The sequence below is a fragment of the Hemiscyllium ocellatum genome, chromosome 2 (genome assembly GCF_020745735.1).
Source record: "Hemiscyllium ocellatum isolate sHemOce1 chromosome 2, sHemOce1.pat.X.cur, whole genome shotgun sequence".
NCBI lineage: Eukaryota > Metazoa > Chordata > Chondrichthyes > Orectolobiformes > Hemiscylliidae > Hemiscyllium > Hemiscyllium ocellatum.
Window position 1 is genome coordinate 74,573,659 of NC_083402.1, and position 21,144 is coordinate 74,594,802.

General features: G+C 39.6%; 1 protein-coding gene across 1 annotated transcript in view; it reads left to right on the top strand.

The window, feature by feature from the left end:
* Nucleotides 1-14,151, top strand: part of snx2 (sorting nexin 2) — a 55,586-nt gene extending 41,435 nt beyond the window's left edge. Inside the window, exons 13-15 of the mRNA XM_060844781.1 lie at nt 12,591-12,671; nt 12,764-12,835; nt 13,654-14,151. Of these exons, the coding sequence (XP_060700764.1) occupies nt 12,591-12,671; nt 12,764-12,835; nt 13,654-13,704 (204 nt within the window). The 3' untranslated portion in view covers nt 13,705-14,151. The remainder of the gene's footprint in view (nt 1-12,590; nt 12,672-12,763; nt 12,836-13,653) is intronic.
* Nucleotides 14,152-21,144: the final 6,993 nt, after the last annotated feature.

Genomic DNA, 21,144 nt, shown 5'->3' on the forward strand with positions numbered 1-21,144 from the left:
TCATTCCCCCGCGTCCACCCCCCACACCTTGTCTCAGTCAAATCCCTCGAACTCGGCACCGCCTTCCTAACCTGCAAGCTTCTTCCTGGCCTATCACCCTCACCTTGACCACCTTCCACCTATTGCATTTCCAATGCCCCTCCCCCAAGTCCCCCCTCCTACCTTTTTTTATCTTAGTCTGCTGGACACTTTCCTCATTTCTGAAGAAGGGCTCATGCCCGAAACGTCGACTCTCCTCCTTGGATGCTGCCTGACCTGCTGTGCTTTTCCAGCAACACACTTTTCAGCTCTGATCTCCAGCATCTCTCTTTCTCTTCTCAGGCCTAGATGGCTCCTCTGCTTCCAGACTCCTCCTCAACCCCCTCACCCCAAAAGGGAAATCATATTGCATCTCCAGTCTCCAGGCCAGTTTTAAAAAAAAAATATACATACTCCCTTTCCTTTGGTAGTGAAGGCAAATGATGTTTTCTTTCAGATGATGTGTTGAACCAGATGCTTGTTCTCTGCCTGGATGGATGAAATTAACTCTCCCACTATTTTTTAAATTTAAGTTAACCCCTGTTTCCTTGGCCAGTAACTATTCTTTAATATCCCATTGATTGTGTTTTCTTGTATTGAAATTGGCTTTTAACTTTCAGAATTAAAATTCAATATTTTGGAAGTTCTTTGCTGCCGAATGCTTTTGAAAAGGTTATGAAAAGTACTAAAATAAATGCAAGTCTTTGAGTCAACTATTGTAGTGGTAGCAGACAAACTAGTTGAATTTCAGACTTTTCAAGCTAGAATATCTAATTCCAATCATACTTTAGGATTGTTTCATAGTATAAGTTAATAGTTTATTCATGCAAGATCCAGTGCCATACAATTTAGAATGCCCACAAATCAATCATGGGTCATGTGCTCAAGTTTCGTTAATGTGAATTAGAGGGCAATGGTCTATCCTCCAGATGAGAGAAATCCTTATCATCAACTCCACATTAAATTTCTATAGCTGAAAACTTTTCAAGTAAAAATAAATCTGGTTTAGGAAATGTTTTACACAAATTTTAGTCCTAGCAGAGAAATGAAGTGCATTCAACCCCTTGAAACTTTCTGCCATTCAGTAAAATGGTGGCTGTTCCATTGGCCTCAACTCGCTTTTTCAAGTCTGCTCAGCCCTCAACTCAAATTTTCAAGAATCTATCTGACACCAGTTTAATTTGTCACCTAACCTCAACGCTGTGGAGCAGAGAATTCCAGCATTCACTATCCCCTGGGAGAAAGATCCTTTTGCGTTTGTTTCAGATTCAGTTTACTGTATGAGGGGTCAATGTCCACAAGTTCGGATTACAGTCTAGTGGAGATTTCTTAACATCTACCCTGTTAAATTCCCTTCAAATCTTGTACATTTCAATAAGATTATTTCTAATAACAGGCTTAATCAGTTTTAGTCATTCTTGATAAGTCAACTCTTTCATCCTAGGAATCGATCCAGTGAATTACTTTTATTTTGAACAGCCTTCATTGCCAGTATACACCTTTTAAAAGATATGGGGCCTCCCTGATAACTGTATAAGCATAATCCACTATTTCTGACCTATCTTCTGCCCATTAACCCATTATTGATACATGTTAATACATTTTTCCCCCCCAGTATCATGAGTTCTTTTATCTTGTGCAATCCCCTTTTTGCCCATTAAATGTGTATGGTAATCCAAATACACCACCTACTGGTTTCCCCTTTATAACAAGCAGAGTTGATGATCTTCAAATTCTATCGTTTGTTTCCCCAACGTGGTTCTCCTGTCACAAACCAGACTGGCTATTAAGCTTTTCATAGATATACTGTTTCTTCCTTTTATTAAACACTAGCAATTTCCTCAACAGATGCTAAGTGAACTGGCCTGTGGTTTCCTGCTTTTGTCCCCTGCCTCCTTGTAAAGGGGTGCCATACCAGCAGTTTTCCAATACACTGGAATTCTGTCAGAATCCAAGTTTTTGGAATATTTCAGCCAATGCCTACACTACCTCTGCAGCTGTTTCCTTGGGGGCAGGCCATTAAGTCTTAGTGGCTTTCTGCCTTCATCCATTAGTAATAAAGACAAAGTTTAAAGATGTTTTCCTCCTAGTATAACATCTCAAAAAAAGTGCTAGTGTTATCTGTTCTAAAGGTTAATTGGCTTGAAATATCAGCAATTTGCCTGTTTTAATTTTCTAGTATCCACCATGGGTCTCATGCTCACTTAGCTACTCTTAATAGACCTGTAGAAGCTCTTGTTGTTTTGTTTTAGATTAGATTATTTAGTGTGGAAACAGGCCCTTCGGCCCAACAAGCCCGCACCTACCCAGACCCATTCCCCTACTTTTACTCCTGCACCTAACAACACTATGGGCAATTTAGCATGGCCAATTCACCTAACCTGCACATTTTTGGACCTTTTTCTTAGTTTAAGACAATTGACACTATCCATTTTCTGTCTTTTTATTAGCTTTTCAATCCTCTTTTTAAAAAATTGGCCAGCCACTAGATGGTTTTGGTTATTTTTAAATCTCTGTTCAGAAATATTACATGCCTCTTGAACCAAGGCATTTTGCCTCCAGTAGATGTACTACCACTGTGGCACAAGAGCCATTGGTCAACCACTAAATTTTTGTTGCTTTGCATGCCTTAGTTTTTGATTGGATGGTCTATTTGACAGCATTTGGTAGTAGCCAGCTGTTCATCCTCTTGAGGTTTTTTTTGACCGTGCATAACGCTCAAAATTTATTCTATCTGCTTAAATGTTCACTGTTCATCCAGCTGACTTTTTTCTAATCTAATTTTCCAGTCTGCTTTTCTTAAAATTTATTCTTATTTAAACTGATACTTTTGAGACCGAGTTGTTCTCCCTCAAATTGAATTTGGAATCCCTGTTTTGATTGCAATGTCCTCTCGTGCTTAACAACAAGATCTCCTCTAATTATGTTCATGGCTAGGTTCTGTGTACTGTTCATAAACTATCACAAAAGTAATCTACAGGTTAACTTCCATTTACTGTTGTGCACCTGATATTTGTCCAATGACATGTAGTGCTGAAACACCCCTTCAATATTTCCAGACTTGTACCTAGCCTACAGTGAGGGACCTCTTTGGAACCTCTGGATGACTCGTACCTGTGACTTATTTCATTTTATGTTCTTTATTCCCACCCAAATTGATGTGATATTGTTTTACTTGTATAACTACTAACCATTGCACTGATTCTTTCCTTTTAACAAAATTACCTCGCCATGTCTTTCATTTGCTTCTGGAAATGTCTAATATCCTTGAGTCCCCAGTCTTAGTCACTCTACAACCACATCTATGATAGCTATCAAGACCTATTAGTTAACTTCTGTCTAGCCATCAACACTCCCTTGTTTAAAAATGCTGCATGTGCTCAAAAGACTCCAGCACTGACTTATTCTTTGCATGCTGCCACTGATTCTTCACCTGTTCTTATTTCCTTTAATCTTGTCTTCAAACAATCCACTTACCTCCCCTCTAACTAGGGGTGCAAACAGGAAACTAAATGCAGACAAAGTAATTGCACAGTTTACCAGGACAGCATGTTTCAAATGAACTTGTCTTAATGGAACAGCTATCTTCCCTGGTACTGCAGCCAGTGCCCCTAAATTGGAACCCATTCCTCTTCACTCCAATATTTTGAGCCAAGTGTTAACACCTCTAATCTTATTAACCCTATAACAATTTAACATGGCTCAGGTAGTAATCTAGGGGTTACCTTTTGGCTCTGCTTACTTTGTCTCAAGATGTTGTTAATTCCTCAACAGAGCCCCTCTCATCTATGTTGTTTACTATGTATATGAAAGAGGGCTTATGCTCAAAACATAGATTCTCCTGCTCCTCAGATGCTGTTACACCTGCTGTGCTTTTCTAGCACCACACGATTGACCCTGTTCTCTTGTATTTGCAAGATTGGCAGATTGCCATCAAACTCCATGATTTTTTAAAAATTTTGAATTAGCTGATGGTATTGCTGCATCTTTAGCAGGTAGCAGTACGCTGAAGATGTAGTTTGAAATTGTAACAACACCCCACCCCATGTCCCTGGCCTAATTTCCTTTTTCTCACACATACATTCTGAGCAGTGTTTAAGGATACTAGCCACTTTGTGAAGTTGAGGATTTTTGGAACTTGAAACACAACTATCCATTAGTAGAAAATTCTTAGCTGGACCATTGCAGTGCTTGAGTTGATGACCATTACTGATGCAATAATGAAAAATGCTCCACTATAGGTGGAGATGCAGTTAATAACTGCTGCAAATCTGGATTTATAAAAAGGTTCTCTTTAACATCTTAGAGCTTGTTTTCTAGAGTTTTAAGTGGGAATCCGTTCAAGCTCTAAGGAAGTGGAGAGTATATGGTGTTTAAAACAACGTTTTCTAATCTTTAATCTGTGTGGATTTGTGGAAATCTGAGTTAGCTTCTCTTGGTATGCATATGCATACCTTCTAATAGCTCCTTTCCAGTTTCTGCTTTGCAGCAGCTTTCTTCCCAATCTTTGATCTCCATCTTTTTAACATGATAGAACTACTTTGTTCTAGAAATCCAAACAGTGGTGGTAGGTTAAAATTTTATTGAATATTTTTAACTACAAAATGAAAAATTCTTAAGCTAGTTATGTAATCTCTGCAAAAGGAGGTATTGTAGATTTCTGCCTGACCAGTGTCTGCTTGTACTGAATTGAAGGAGAATCAGTTAGCAAATAATTGGATCACCTAATGCAGCTATATTCTAAAGTATAACAATGTTATTGGTTGGTGCTGTTGTGGAGTCAGTTTCTATGTAGCTTTAATAGTTTAATCACTTTTATAATACAGAAGCTGGGAAACTTCAGTTAATACAATAGATAGTTATTGGTGAGGACTGCAGATGCTGCAGTCCTCACTTTCTCCACAATAGATAGTTGTGTACATGAGCACATTATTTGGATATGTTGTCAGTGTATTTTCTCAGTCAAACCATTTTAAAACCTGAATACACACGTTTTAGAACTAAAAAATGTGATCAGAAATCTAGATCTTACCCTGAGCAGTTAATGTTTGTTTTTTGACAAAGTCAACCAAGACAGTTGATATTTTCCATTTTTATCCTAGCAGAGCCTGAAGATTTAGTTTCTTCAGGTGTCAGCTCTATAATGCATCTTGAGAGAATTGCAGGATGTTTTTGAATAGTACAATTTTTTTTAAAGAACCGGATGATCTGAGTTGAATTTGGTTATCTCTAATAGTTCAAAAGCATTTAATTTTAAACACAGGTGCTCAATTTGACTTCTAATTTCTTCCTATACACTTTGTATGCCTCATTAGATTTAGATATGGTACTACATTGTATAAATGAGCAAGAAGTCATGTATATGACTATAGTATGCAACTTTCAGCAGTTGAATTCAAATCACTTAGCCTAATCTTCAGGCATTTTAAGTGCATAGGCAAAGAGCTCCACAGTGTGGAATGAACTCTTAGTGGAAATTAGTAAAAGTTTCTTTCAGTACATAAGAAACAAACGACAGGCAAAAGTAGACATTGGGCCACTTCAAACTGATGCAGGAAGCCGAGTGATGGGAGATAAGGAAATAGCAGGAGAACTTAACAAGTACTTTGCGTCAGTTTTCAGTGGAAGACGAGTAATATCCCCAAAATTAAAGGGAGTCACGGGGCTGAGTTGAGTATGGTTGCCATTGCAAAAGAGAGTGCTAGAAAAGCGAAAAGGTCTTAAAATTGATAAATCTCCTGGCCCCGATGGGATACACCCTAGAGTTCTGAGAGAGGTGGCTGAGGAAATAGCAGAGGCATTGGTTGAGATTTTTCAAGAGTCACTGGAGTCAGGAAAGGTCCCGGATGATTGGAAGATGGCTGTTGTAACCCCCCCTTGTTCAAGAAAGGATCAAGGCAAAAGATGGAAAATTATAGACCAATCGGCTTAACCTCGGTTGTTGGTAAAATTCTAGAATCCATCATTAAGGATGAGGTTTCTAAATTCTTGGAAGAGCAGAGTCTGATTAGAACAAGTCAACATGGATTTAGTAAGGGGAGGTTGTGCCTGACAAACCTGTTGGAATTCTTTGAAGAGGTGACAAGTAGGTTAGACCAGGGAAACCCAGTGGATATGGTCTGTCTAGACTTCCAAAAGGCCTTTGATAAGGTGCCACACGGGAGGCAGCTGAGCAAGGTGAGGGCCCATGGTGTTCGAGGTGAGCTGCTGGGATGGATTGAGGATTGGCTGCCTAACAGAAGGCAGAGAGTTGGGATAAAAGGTTCTTTTTCAGAATGGCAGCCGGTGACGAGCGGTGTCCCACAGGGTTCGGTGCTGGGGCCACAGCTATTCGCATTATATATTAATGATTTGGATGAGGGGACTGGGGGCATTCTAGCGAAGTTTGCCGATGATATGAAGTTAGGTGGACAGGCAGGTAGTACTGAGGAAGTGGGGAGGCTACAGAAGGATCTAGACAGTTTGGGAGAGTGGGCCAGGAAATGGCTGATGGAACTTAACATGAGCAAGTGCGAGGTCTTGCACTTTGGCAAAAAGAATAAAAGCATAGACTACTTTTCTAAATGGTGAGAAAATTAGTAAAGCCAAAGCACAAAGGGATCTGGGAGTGCTAGTCGAGGATTCTCTAAAGGTAAACGTGCAGGTTGAGTCCGTGATTAAGAAAGCGAATGCAATGTTGTCATTTATCTCAGAGGGTTGGAATATAAAAGCAGAGATGTGCTACTGAGACTGTATAAAGCTCTAGTTAGGCCCCATTTGGAGTACTGTGTCCAGTTTTGGTCCTCACACCTCAGGAGGGACATACTGACACTGGAACGTCTCCAGCGGAGATTCACACGGATGATCCCTGGAATGGCAGATCTAACATATGAGGAACGGCTGAGGATACTGGGATTGTATTCGTTGGAGTTTAGAAGATTGAGGGGAGACTTAATAGAGACGTACAAGATAATACATGGCTTGGAAAAGGTGTTCGCTAGGAAATTGTTTCCGTTAGGCGAGGAGACTAGGACCCGTGGACACAGCCTTAGAATTAGAGGGGGTCAATTCAGAACAGAAATGCGGAGACATTTCTTCAGCCAGAGAGTGGTGGCCTGTGGAATTCATTGCCACGGAGTGCAGTGGAGGCCGGGACGCTAAATGTCTTCAAGGCTGAGATTGATAGATTCTTGTCTCGAAGAATTAAGGGCTACGGGGAGAACGCTGGTAAGTGGAGTTGAAATGCGCATCAACCATGATTGAATGGCGGAGTGGACTCGATGGGCCGAATGGCCTTACTTCCACTCCTATGTCTTAAGGTCTTATGGAAATGGATGCAGGTACAGATCTAACATTTAAAAGACACTTGGATATACTAAAATGTTTGAATGGATATTGGCCAAGCACAAGCTAGAGGAACTAGTTTTGTTTAGGATTTATGGTGGCTTGGGCTGAAGGGTCTCTTTGTGCTGTATGACTCTATAATAAGGCCAAATTGGGTTTAGTTCCAGCATGCCTGGCTAGTTTCTAAATCTCAATGACCTAAATAACAAGAGGAAGAGTGAAGAAATTTGTAATTTGATAACTAGTTGGTTTAAAAAAATACAATGTCTGCATTCTGTTTCCAACCACTCCCCTACCCCCTTTCAGTTTCCATGTACTTTGTGTAAACTCAGTAATTACTCTTGACATTTTCTTCTCCTTTTAACAACAGGTTGTACAATTTTATACCACCTTTCTCTTTCCTCTTGATTCCTTTTTTTTAAAAACTTAGTTTCCCTACTCATACTAGTCCCTTAATGAGGGAGACGGCTGAAGTGCATTTCAAAATTGAGCCTTTGCATCGCATCCTGCCAAAACATGGCGAAGCAGAAGTCTCGGTGTAAGAAAGCAAAATGGGAAGTAAAGGAAGGATGTGGCAAAATGTTTGTTTATATTTCTAACTGTAAAATGCTTCATATGCTATTTTACTTGTGCTTTTGGGGTAAAAAAAAAATCACTTGACTGTTGCAAATGAAATTTAGTTTGCGTGATGAAATCACTTTGAAAACCACTTTTTAAAATTTGCTTGTGTGGAGTCCTGAATAAAGCAAATTACTTTTGATCTTTGATTTTTCAAAATAGCTTCTAACTGGCAATTTTCTTTGACCCTTAACTAAACATTTAATTGTCAATGGGGCAAGCTCAGCCAAATTGCAGTTAAAGATAGCTAGATATTTTCAGCTTTTAGATTAATATTTTAACAAATTATATTTTATGGTACTTTTTTTTGTTAGAAAAAATGCCTTTAAGAGCGTCTACAATTTGGTTCATAGCTTGATGGGTGGACTAAGGGACTGGCTGCCTCCTAGTTGGATGTTAATTTTATTGTACCTTTTCAATATAGTTTAAGTATTTCTATGGATTCTGGTATTTGAACATGGCATTCAAACTACAAATCACATTTACTCAATGTCATGATCTTATTGAATGTTGGAGCTCACTTGAGTCATGGCCCACTCTGCTTTTGTTCATAGTTTTGCAGCCCTGCATTTGTTAACAGGTGACTGGAATTTAAATAACTTTTTTTTTCATGTCTGCTTGAGGCCAGTGGGTTTCATTAGATGGTAGAATTGCATGGTGTAACGATTGTTGAGATGACACTAAAGTGATATTTTTTGTTTCACCTAGCTGTAGATCAGATGCTTTCCATGATAAGTGTGTGCACTGCAATGCTTTACTGTTTTTATAATTCAAAAATAATCTCTGGTTACAACATAGATCACTGTGTCAAGTCCATGTGGCTCTCAAAATCAAGCTAGGTTTTGCCAAAACATGTAAATATTTTCTTTCAAGTAGGTGTCTTTTGAGAACAGCGAATTTGCCACTATCATCTGTCGAGCAACGTTCCACATCACCTTTTTTTAAGGTCCATTTGTTCCTGTATGCTTAATTTACTTTGCCATTTCATTCTTCTGGCTAAAATGTGTCAGTTGGTATTGAAATGTATTGTAAATAATCAGCCTGTTCCACTAGCCTTTGTGTATCAAAGTTTGTTCTTTTTTTATTTTCCACTTGAGTTAGATTTAAGAAATGTAGTAATAGCCCCTTGACACTCAGCAAGTCAGTTACTTAATTTTACAGGTGAAAATGAGTACTGTAGATCTGGGGATTAGGCAGGACTGTGGTGCTAGAAAAGCACAGCAGGTCAGGCAGCATCAGTGGAGCAGGAAAATCGATGTTTTGGCCAAAAACCCTTCATCAGGAATCCTCCTCGATAATGGGCATTTGCCCAAAACATTTTTTTTCTCTCCTCGTCAGGTGCTGCCTGACCTGTGCTTCCCAGCAACACACTCTTGACACTTGATATTTATGGCAACCTAATAATGCCTGAACAGACCGAGAAACTGTGCTCCCAGCAGTCCAGGAATGGGGTGCCATTTAGTTCACTTGGCTTGCAACGCAGTATGATGCCAATGGTATGGGTTCAACTCCCATCACTGGCTAAGGTTACATGAAGGACTACTTTCTCAACCTTTCCCCTTTTGTCTGAGGAATGGCACCCCTCGGGTTAAATCACCGCCAAGCAGCTCTATAGTCTAAAGATTATGGTGACTCTCACGGTAGTAACGCTGTTCTATCCTACAGTTGATTTAGCATAGTTATTCTTTTTGCTGTCCCACTTTTAATCACTTTCCATCTTGGTGAACCTGTTTTTTATGTGGCACTGTATCAAACAGTTTTGGAAATTTGTATGTCAGTCAACTGCCTCGAGATGTGGATTTTAATAAACTTTTTTTTTCCTCAATTCTTTGTCTTCAAATTAACATTTGAAAGCGTTCCTACAACTAGTCTATAGTTTCTAGATTTAATGCCTTGGTTTTTAAATGAAGTTTCATATTTGATTCTCCAATTATCTAGTCAGATGAATTGGAAGACTTGCTAATCCTTTGCATTTGCTACCCTTGTTAGCAAGATCGGATGAGATACATGCATACAAACTACTTTTAGCCCCTCTGATCCAGAGGCTCTGGCTCATTTTGTAAGATGCTGTTACAGGTTAAGCTAGCATTCATTGGCTGTCCCTAACTTTCTTTCAAGAAGATGGTGAGGTGCTGTTTTGAGCCGTTATAGTTCTGGAGGTGAAGCGACAGTGCTGTTAGAGAGGTATATCCAGGACCCAGTGAATAAAGGAACAAGTGATGTAGTTCAAGAGACCTGTAGATGCTCCATGCATCTGCTACTCTCATCTCTCCACATGGTAGAGTTTGCAAGTTGAAAGGTGCTGATGGAGGAGCCTTGGTGAGTAGTTGCAGTGCATCTTGTAGATGGTATGCTACCATTGTGCATTTGTGTAGGTTTCGATGTATGGGGTGGGTTCCATTTGAACCAAGCTTTTGTCTTTTTTTTAAATATGATCAAGACTACACGCGTCCAAAAAAGTAGATTGCATTCTTCACACTTCTCTCTTCTATATGATTACACAGGTTTTGAGAAGTCGAATGTTACTCGCCCAGATTATTCCCAGGCTCTGAGATGGTCTTGCAGCTTTAGCATTTGTCTGGTCCAGTTCAGTTTCTGGACACTGGTAATCCCCCTGGGGTTTAGTGGGGGATTCTGTAGTAACAATGTAATTGATTGTCAAGGACACTGATTTAGATTCTCAAATGGTTATTGCCTTATATTTGCTCTGCACAAAAGTAACTTGCCGCTTGTCAGCCCAAGCTTGAATATTGTCCAGTTATTGCTATATTTGGACACCAAATAAGTTTCTGTATCTGAGGAGTGGCAACCTGGTGCTGAACATTTGTAACCATCAGCAAACATCTCTACTTCCTACCTTTTTTTTAAATTTTAATGGACAGTAATTGCAACAGCAAAAAAGTTAGCCTTAGACACTTCCCTGAAGAACTCCTGTGGTGACCTCCAGCTAAACTGATGGATTCCAACCAGTAGAGTGTGAATTGTTGTTGTTCTAATGACTAGTTTTGCTCAGGTTCCTTGATGCTGCACTTTGGCTAAACGCTGTCTTCATGTCAAGTGCTGGAATTCGGCTCTTGGTCTGCATTTGGACCAAGGCTAAATTGAGGGCAGGAAATAAGCAGGATTTGGCAGAACCTAATGCTGAATAACAGTTCACTTATTGCTGTGTGTGCGCTGCTTAATAGCACAATCTGATATCTTGTCACTTTGTTCATTGAGGTAGACCAGGGTATTAATTGGCTTGTATGGATTTCTGCTGTTTGAACTAACAAACTGGGCAACTGTCTCTAGTGTTGTGTACTGAAGCACATTGGCTGAGGGTCTGGAGTAAAAGTCTTCAACAGTTCTATTGTGAAATAGCAAAAAAGCTATGACTCTGATGCACTATCCACCTTTCCTCACCACATGGAGTAGATTCATGGACAGATTATCTCCAGGATATTAGTGAACAAGACGGATTGTTATGACAAGAGCTTAATGCTTTAATTTACTGACATCAGCATTCAACTCAAGTGGTTTGAATTCCTCCAACTGCTGTTGGATTTGGACACATGATTCCCAGTGTATTATTTGAGCTTTTGGATTTCATTGGTCCGTTATCAATATAACACAACTCCCCAGTCTTTTATGATCATGTGAATAAATTTTTTTGGATGCCCTCTTGTTAACTGCTTCTTTCTTCAACTCTTGCCTTCTGTAATACTATATCCACTTAGTTATTTTGATTTCAACGAAAGGGGTGGAATGGTGGCTCACTGCTGCCCCTCAGTGTGGGGGACCTGGGATTGATTCTGTCCTCTGGCTGTGGAATTTGCATGTTTTCCCTGTTTGTGTGGGCTTGCTCTAGTTTCCTCAGTCCAGACATGTGCAGGTTAGATGAAGTGGCCATGCTAAATTGTCCATTGTTCACAGGGATCTGCAAGCTATGTGGATTAGCCCTGGAAATGCTGCTAAAATTTAGTGTAGTTAGGTGGTGGTTCTGGATGGATGTTCGTCACTGGGTTGGTGTGATCTGAATGGCCTGCTTCAACAGTGAAGGAATTTGATGAAAATTTACTGTTGTACAGGAAGCACCGATATCAGTAGTCACTTAGATGATCTGGTGTGTTCGAAGTTGCTTGGTTAATAAAGTTTGTAGCCAGCACCTGATCCTATTACCTCCCGTGTTTTTTCTTCCATTTCCCATTTCTAATTTTGTCAGTGTTTTAGGAATTCTTTTACCTAATCAATGCTCCACCTATAAATGGAGTATAAACTAGTTTTTTGCAACTAGATTTCATGTGGTATGGTTAATTTGGTTTTTGGACTTGCAATCTTCATCTTTCAAAGTTAGCTGTCCTGCAGTTAATGTACTGTCAATTTTTTTTTTGTTTCTAACTCTAGTAATTAAGGAATCAGTCTGGTTTGTTTTGTTTGCACAAATTTGTAACTTTTAGTCTCCTTTTAAGAATTCAACTAAATTTAAGGGTTCCTATAATTTTTTACTTGTGTAAAATTTCAAGTTTTGTTAATTGGCTGTTTAGCACTATAAAAGTCACTGTTTGGAGAATTACATTTTTGCCCAAGACTTTGCCATGAGTTACTGAAACATTCTAAATGTGTGACTGATTTGACTATTTCTTGTTCTTCAGTGGGAGGCAAGAGTGCAACAAGGAGAGAGGGACTTTGAACAGATCTCAAAAACCATTCGCAAGGAAGTTGGCAGATTTGAGGTATGTAAAATGGTCCAGCATATTTAGTAAATTTACTCCTATCGGAAATATCCTTAAGCCATTCTTTTGATTTGCCACTTCTTTCTTTGCAGAAAGAGAGAGTAAAGGACTTCAAAACTGTTATAATTAAGTACCTTGAATCTTTAGTGCAAACTCAGCAACAGGTATGGTTTTTTAAAACCTTTTGTAATTTTGAGGCTGATCAGTCATGTTGCAATTATGGAATTGACTTTTTTTGCTAAAAGGAACATGTTAGCTTTTACTGTAACATTCCCTGAATGCCAATGCACGTTGAGCTTCTGTTTTAAGGTTAGAAAGTACTGATCTATGAAGTCATCTAGATTGTCACACTAAACATGACTTGAGTGAAAATAAAGTTTTTTTTTAATTTGGGTGGCATGTTGTACTCATGGGGAGGTCAGTATAGTTGACCTAATTCTAGGGTAATATGTGCAGAGTGTCATGTAATAGTTTTGAACTGTTAGTTTTATAAAGCTACTTTATTTTCTTGATTCACTCTGTGCTCAACTTGAAGACCTGAGCATTGTCAAGCATAATTGTGATATAACCCCATCAGTGACAGTAACATCAATGGAATCTTCAGAAACCAGTACATAATTTTTACTTAGTGTTTCATAACCTCTGCTCCTAGTCTTTTTTTCTCTCGTCAATGAAAATTGCTTCAATGACCGAATCTCTGATGCAATTTTATTTAATTTGCAAGAAAGCTGTATCGGAACAGAATATAGTGCATTGTTCACAATGGGAAAAGTGGTAAAGATTTGATAGCACAAAGAGCCATTTAAATTTTGGGCATGTGAATTGATAGTCAAGTTTCTGATTCCAATTTTCTTTGTTTTCAAAAAAACTTTGTACCAGTGATTGCTTGACTTAGCTGCTTTGTGATCTTTTTAAAAATTCTTTAAATGTTTCTTTCCAATTATGTTTATCATAAGAATAATCTCTTGGAATTATTTTTCAGTTAATAAAATACTGGGAGGCTTTTCTGCCTGAAGCAAAAGCAATAGCATGAGCTCCTGATGTGAAGAAATGTGGCCTGTCTCTTGTTTACAACTGGTTCCATACTAAGCACTGACTACAGAATTCCAATTTAATAACCACTATTTTAAAGTTGTAATACTGCATTACAGAAGTGGTTTAATAGATTATTTAATTCTGTTGCATTGTTAACCAGCTGCATGGCCTGATTCAGTCATAATGAACTGAACTGTGGAATGATATTCTGCAGTAGTTGCTGAATTGAACACTACTGTACATCTTAAAGAATTTGCAGAGAAATACATTGCCAGTGCTGGAACTCTGACTTTGCTGTGAATGATACTTGTTTCATTCTTGAAGATCTATTGCAGAATTTTCATAATTGTAAATTGTGAAAGCATAAATCAGCATTCCTGTATAGAAATCATGAATTTTGTGATCTTTGTTACTACAATAAAGGAATATACTTAATGCACTAGAATGCTATTGGTGTGTTTAATACCTAGGACCTTAACATGGTACATATTTGGTCATGGGATGTTACCCATCCCCTTAATTGTCCTTAAAGGTGATTGAGAGATTCTCAAGTCTTTAAGTGTATTTAAAACTGGATCAAATAAAGGGGTCAAAGATTGAGAGAAACCAAGAAAACTGGGTTGTGAAAGGTATCAGTCACAGTCAAATGGCAGAGCAGCCTTTTATGCTCTGAATTCTGCAACTTTCAGCCTGATGTCTTAAGGTCTAAATCTTACTCTGTCAGGCCCCTTATTCCCTCCGTTCCTCCCTCCCTCCCTCTTCTCCCTCTCCTCCTCCTCCTCCTCCCTTCTTCCCCCCCCCCCCCCCAGCTAGTTTAATAATTTCTGAGATAATCTTGATAGGCCAGGGTCTACCTACTTAAGCCATCAATATCTCTAAACTGTATCATTGCAACCTGCCATTTCACACATTTTAGTATTATCTGTAAATTTAATTACATTCTGTTTCCATCTCAGTCATTATTTATTGTAAACAGTTGTGGTCTCAGCACTGATCCCTGTGGAACCCCACTAGTCATGGGTTACCAACTGGAAAGAAAACGCCTCACACCCAATTGTTTCCTACCCATGTGCCAATTCCCTTTCCATTCTAATATGCCACCACCATGAGCTCTTAGACTTAAACTTTTGTGAGATACCTTGTTGAACGTCTTCTAGAAGTGTCCAGGAATATGCAGGCTAGGTGGTTTAGCCATGGGAAATGGAGTTCCTGAGATGGGATGCTCTTTGGAGAGTCTGTGTGGAATCAATAGGCCAAGTGGCCTGCTTCCACACTAGCAATTGTAAGTCCTACTTCCCCTCTTTACTGTGAGATTACTTTGAAAAACTTTAGTTAAACACCATTTCCCTTTCATGAAACCATGCTAACCCTGATTAGATTGTGATATTCCAAATGATTTGCTGTTCCTTAATTGATTTACAATTCTTTTCCAACAATAGACATGAGGCTAATTAGCTTATTTACCTGCATTTTGCTTCTGTTGCTTTTTTTTTGAATACAGGTGTCACTTAGTTTTTGAATCATGTCCAGAATCCAACCATATTTGGAAAATTACAACCAATGCATCCACTATCACTTCTAGGATCTGAGCACACAAGCCTTTTTTTTGTGAGGCACACAGCCTGAGCTATTCTAGTGTTCCCAGTTACTTGTGTATTGTGGCTGAAAGGTCTTGGGCAGTGACCATTTCCCCCCCTTGTGGCTGCAGTGCTTCCCCAAGTTTTCGTGTGTCCTTCAGCACGAAGTCCTGATCCTTGGAATGTGCCAGCCTGCAAACTCCAAGCATTTGCGCAGACTAATGAGGGTTTTTCATTAGGTTGGTGGTCCTCCATGCGAAGTTGGTTTGTCTTATTGTGTATCTCTGAGAACAGCCTTTAAAACAGTTCTGTCTCTTGGAGCTGTTACAGATAAGTCACGGTGCAATCTCAAACTGTACAAACCTTCACAAAGGTATATTTCATAAGGATGTGGATAACACTTTCTCACCACAACAACCTTCGGAGCAACTGTTGCGGAGAAATGTCAGAAGCCTCGAGTTTTGTGTTCAGCAGTACAAGCGATCTTCATTCCGAGCTCTTTGGCCATGCACATGGGAGAGGCCAGAGACCTCGCGTAGGGCCCAGTTGCCCTTCCTTACAGTTCAGATTGGAGGTCAGTGACACTCGACTTTTCTCCATAACGTACAGGGCATCTATACAATGCTGATATGTTTGCCACATCCTATCTGATCTATGCATCCAGTCCTGCGAATGCAGGATCAATGACTGCCAACTCATGATCAACTTCAGGTTCCCAGTGGTCTCCATGTTTACCAGGCATCGTTGCCATCAACATAGGTTGTATGTCAGAAAGTAAGTTAATGGGGTATGTCCCTTCCGAGACATTTGCCAGCTGAATTGTATACCTCTTACTAATGAGTTTTTAAATTTGGTCATACAATTCATCTTGCTTGCTGACTTTCGTACAGAAGATTAAAAAGTTGCTAATTTCTACCAATTGTAACGTTTTTAATATCAGCTCTAATATAAAGTTACTTGAGGTTATACAGAATTGTAATATTAGGTCTAACTATGTATCAAAACTAAAAGGTTCGGGAGCAGCTTCCCTCCTAGTCTCCTTGGAAGAGGTCAAACAAACCCAGTCTTTCTGTCTAGCAGCTGCCTTTACAAATTCTTCTATTTTGCATCCTGTAAGGGTCTAAAAAAGAAATTTGATAACCGGATGGACTTTTATTGTCATTATTTTAAACATTCTTAGCGCCAATTCAAATCTCATCGGTGAGAACAAAATTCAAGCACATTTATAGCTCCTTAAGTCATTTTTTAAAAAAAGCTTATTTGGATTCTTTAAGCTATTTGTCAGATTCAAAGCGGTGATGGTTTATTCTCTTGAGGTCTCGTGACTCTGTTTCAAAATTGTTTCTGCCTCTCTTGCTACCTTATTTGTCTCTTGGTACACTTATGAGATTATCTTGTTCAGGTTGTGTGTTTGTTTACTGAGCTGGCATGTTTGTATTCAGACATTTCATCACCATGGTAGGTAACATCAATCAGTGAGCCTCCAGTGAAGCGCTGGTGTTCTGTCCAGCTTTCTATCTGTCTCTTGGTCTTTTGAAGGTGGATGATATCATTTCTGGTTCTTTTTCTCCACAGATTGGTAAATGGGGTTCAAATCGATGTATTTACTGACGGAGTTCTGGTTTGAATGCCAGGACTCTAGGAATTCCTGTGCATATCTTTGTTTAGTCTGTCCTAGGATGGATGTGTTGTCCCAGTCAAAGTGGTGTCCTCCTTCATGTGTGTGTAAGGATACTAGTAATTGTGGGTCATGTCTTTTGGTGGCTAGTTGGTGTTTGTGTATTCTAGTAGCTAGTTTTCTGCCTATCTGTCCAATGTAGTGTTTGTTGCAGTCATTAGAGTATTTTGTAAATTACATTCGTTTTGCTGGTTGTTGGTACAGAGTTCTTTAGGTTCATCAGTAGCTGTTTCAGTGCGTTGGTAGGTTTGTGGGCTACCATGAGGCTAAGGGGTTGGAGTAGTCGGTGAGTCATCTACGAGATGCCTTTAATGTATGGTAGTATGGCTAGAGTTTCTGGGCATGTTGTCTACTTTTTTTGGGTTTGTTGTTTTAAGAATTGGCGAACTGTGTTTATCGTGTACCCTTCTTCTTGAATTGTCAAGTTCTTTATTCTCTGTTCCCTTGGGATTATCACTTCTCAAGGCTACCATTGTCCTAATGTATGATCTCACTTTAATTCTGAACCGAGCAAGCTAATTCAGTTACCGCATCTAAAAATATTTTCCACCTCATTTTTATCAACTTAAAAAATCCATGGGCAGCCATCTTGTACCACCTCTGGCCATGGGGGCTGCCCCAACAGCAACACAGAGAAGCAAGAGTCTGGGCGTGGGGGAAGGGACTTTCTTACCATCAACCTAGCTTCATCTTGGTGTTTTATGTTCTAGCAATGAGACATTCTGCCAACTTTAACGGTCTCCTTAAGGAACCATTTGACAGGATCTATCATCTTCTCAAAAACATTACATGCTAACCACTGCCTGACGTATTTCTGGTCAAGGGTGTTTTTCTGCATAAACGTTTGCACAAGGACAGGTGCTATGAACTGCTCCAACAATTCGGAGTGTTCTGCGGGCAATGTAGATGGTCCCATCCTTTGCAACATTGGGGATGGGAAGGACCTCGGCAAGCAGTGACAACAGGGCCAGACAGAAAAAGAAAAGCAGGCAACATTGCTGGTTAGAGACAAAATTAATGCAATTCTGTCAAAAGCTGTGGTGGAGTGGAATCTGTATGGGTAGAGCTTTGAAACAACAAAGGGCAGAACATATTAGTGGGGTTGTATATGGTTCCCCAAGTTGTCGTGAGAATGTTCGGAAAGGTTTTAAACAGGAAATTGAAGAAATGCAAGCAATAAAAATATAGCTGAAATCCTGGGTGTCTTTAATCTGCATGTAGGTTGGGCAAATTGAATCAGGAATATTGTAGAGGAGGAATTCCTCGGGATGGTATGGAATGATTTTCTGAATCAATACATTGAGACTGGTATTGTGTAATGAGTCAGGAGTGGTTGGCTGTCCATTAGTGTTAAAGTTCTGAGACTATACTCCTGAACCTCCATAAAAGGAAACTACAATGATAGAGTTTGATCAGGCTTTGCTAAATTGGGAATGTTACGGAAAGGGATGTTGGTGGATGGGTAATAGCAAACATTTAACGATTGTATGGAAAATCTGTAACAATTGTTTGTTCAAATCTGGCACAAACAAAACAGGAAAAGTGGTATGACCATGCTAATCAAGGGCATTAGGTATAGTATTACACCCAAGGAAGGGCCATAGAAATTGGCCAAAAAAAGCAGCACAACCGAGGATTGGGAGCAGTTCAGATTTCAGCAAAAGAGGAAAAAGGGATAAATTAAGAGGAGGAAAGTACAGTGTGACAGTATGCAAGTAGGGAACATACAAACTGAAAGCTTATTTTAGGAATGTGATGAGAAAGATTAGTGATGACAAATGTCTTATGACTTGCAGCCAGAAACAGAGGAAGCTGTAATGAAGAAAAGAGATCGCAGGTCAATTAAATATTTACTGAGTCATAGGATGTATAGCACGGAAATGGATGCTTCAGTCCAACTTGTCCATGCCGACCAGATATCCCAACCCAATCTATCCCATCTACCAGCACCTGGCACATATCCCTCCAAATCCTTGCTATTCACACGCCCACCCAGATGCCTTTTAAATGTTGCAACTGTACTAGCCTCCACCACTTCCTCTGGGCAGCTCATTCCAAACATGTACCACCCTATGCATGAAAACATTGCCCCTTAAGTCTCTTTTATATCTTTCTCCTCTCGCCCTAAACCTATGCCCTCTAATTCTGGGGACCCCCCCAATCCCAGGGAAAAGACCTTGTCTATTTACCCTATCCATGCCCCTCCTGATTTTATAAACCTCTATAAGGTCACTCCTCAGCCTCCACCGCTCCAGGAAAAACCAGCCCTAGCCTATTCAACCTCTCCCTATCGCTGAAATCCTCCAATCCTGGCAATATTCTTGTAAATCTTTTCTGAAACCTTTCCGATAGGAAGGAGGCTTTATTTGTGCCCTCTTTTAAGAAGAGAGAACCAATGTCCCATAAAGTGTTAGAGAACACAGGATCTAGTGAAACTGAAGGAAATCAGCATTAGTGGGGAAATGGTGTTCGAGAATTTTATGGAAATTAAAGGCCAAAAAACATCAAAGGCTCGATTATCTACATCTAAAAGTATTTAAGGAAATAACCCTCGAAATATTTGATGCATTGGTGGTCATATTTTACAAAATTCTATAGGCTCTGGAACAGTTTCTATGGATTGAAGAGTAACTAATGTAACCACGCTATTTAAGAGGGTCAAGAGAAAACAGGGAATTAATGAGTGGTAAGCCTGACATAAATACAATCCATTGCTTAAGAATTAGTAGCAGAGCTTTTGGAGATCAGAGTCAGCATAGATCTATGCTAAGAAAATCAAATTTGACTAATCTATTGGAATGTTTCAAGAATGTAATATGTTTGTTGATCGGGGAAAGCCAGAGGATGTGGTTTACTTGGAATTTTAGCAGACCATCTTTTCAAATAAGATCCCACATAAGAGGTTAGTGTATAAAAGTAAAGGCATGGGATTGAAAGCAGTGTATTGATATGGATAGAGAACAGGTTGGCAGACAGGAAACAAAGTAGGAATGAATGGGTCTTTTTCTGAGGGGCAGACAGTGATTAGTGGGGTACAGTAGGGATTGGTGCTTGGACATTAATTATTCACATACATGTAAATCCTGTCCCTCAGAATTCCCTCCAACAACTTACTCACCACTGATATCAAGCTCGCTAATGCCCTTACCACCTTTCTTAAATAATGGCACACATTAGCCATCCTCATCTTATCTGTGGCTATCGATATTACAAATATCTCAACAAGGGGCCCAGCAATCACTTCCTTAACTTTCCACAAAGTTCTGGCATCCACCTGATCAGGTCCTGGGAATTTATCCACCTTTATGCATTTTTAAGATGTTCAACACCACCTTTTCTGTAATATGGACACTTTTTTCCTTGTGTTTCTGTGAAGTTGGTGCATTTCCCTTTGTTCCTCTTTCACCTTCTGAACACCTTTTGAGAGTGAAGAATCTTTTGATATTCATCTTGATTGTTTCCCGGCAAAATCCTGAAGACTCCAAGAGCTTCTTCACGGTTCTGCAATCAAGATCCCTTTGGAGTTTCCTCATGTTCAGTTTGTATGTCCCTCTACCCCCCCTCTTATGTTCTCGTAGCTGATCATCAGATTCTTCTTGCAGCAGAATATGCAAGCTGGAGGAATCGAAGTAATTTCTTCCTGATCAGACTCATGGTTCATAGAACCACCATCATGACCATTGTCCTTAGCAGTTGTGGTATGTTACTGCATAGTCCTGCAGAAGTAGCAGGTCAGCTTTATACGTGGCTGGGTAATCCACGATTGAAACACATCAGTCGAGCACTTAAGATTGTTTTAATTAACATGCATAATATTAACACTTTTTTTTGTCACTTACCACCATAATGTCTTTTACAGTTTAAGTTGTTAGGTTTGCTCCTGCATCCCTATAGTGATTATATATAGTTTCACCTGTGGTGGTTTAAGGAAACTGCCCTGTTAGAATCATAGAATCCCTGCACACCAACACTCCAAAAAGTATCCCACACAGGCCTACCCCCGCTGTCCCTGTAGCCCTGCATTTTCCAAGACTAATCCACCAACTCTGCACATGCCTGGATACAATGTGATAATTTAGTACGGCCAATACAGCTAAACTGCATCTTTTGACTGTGGGAGGAAACCTGAGCACCTGGAGGAAACCCACGCAGTCACAAAGAGAATGTTTAAACCACAGTCACC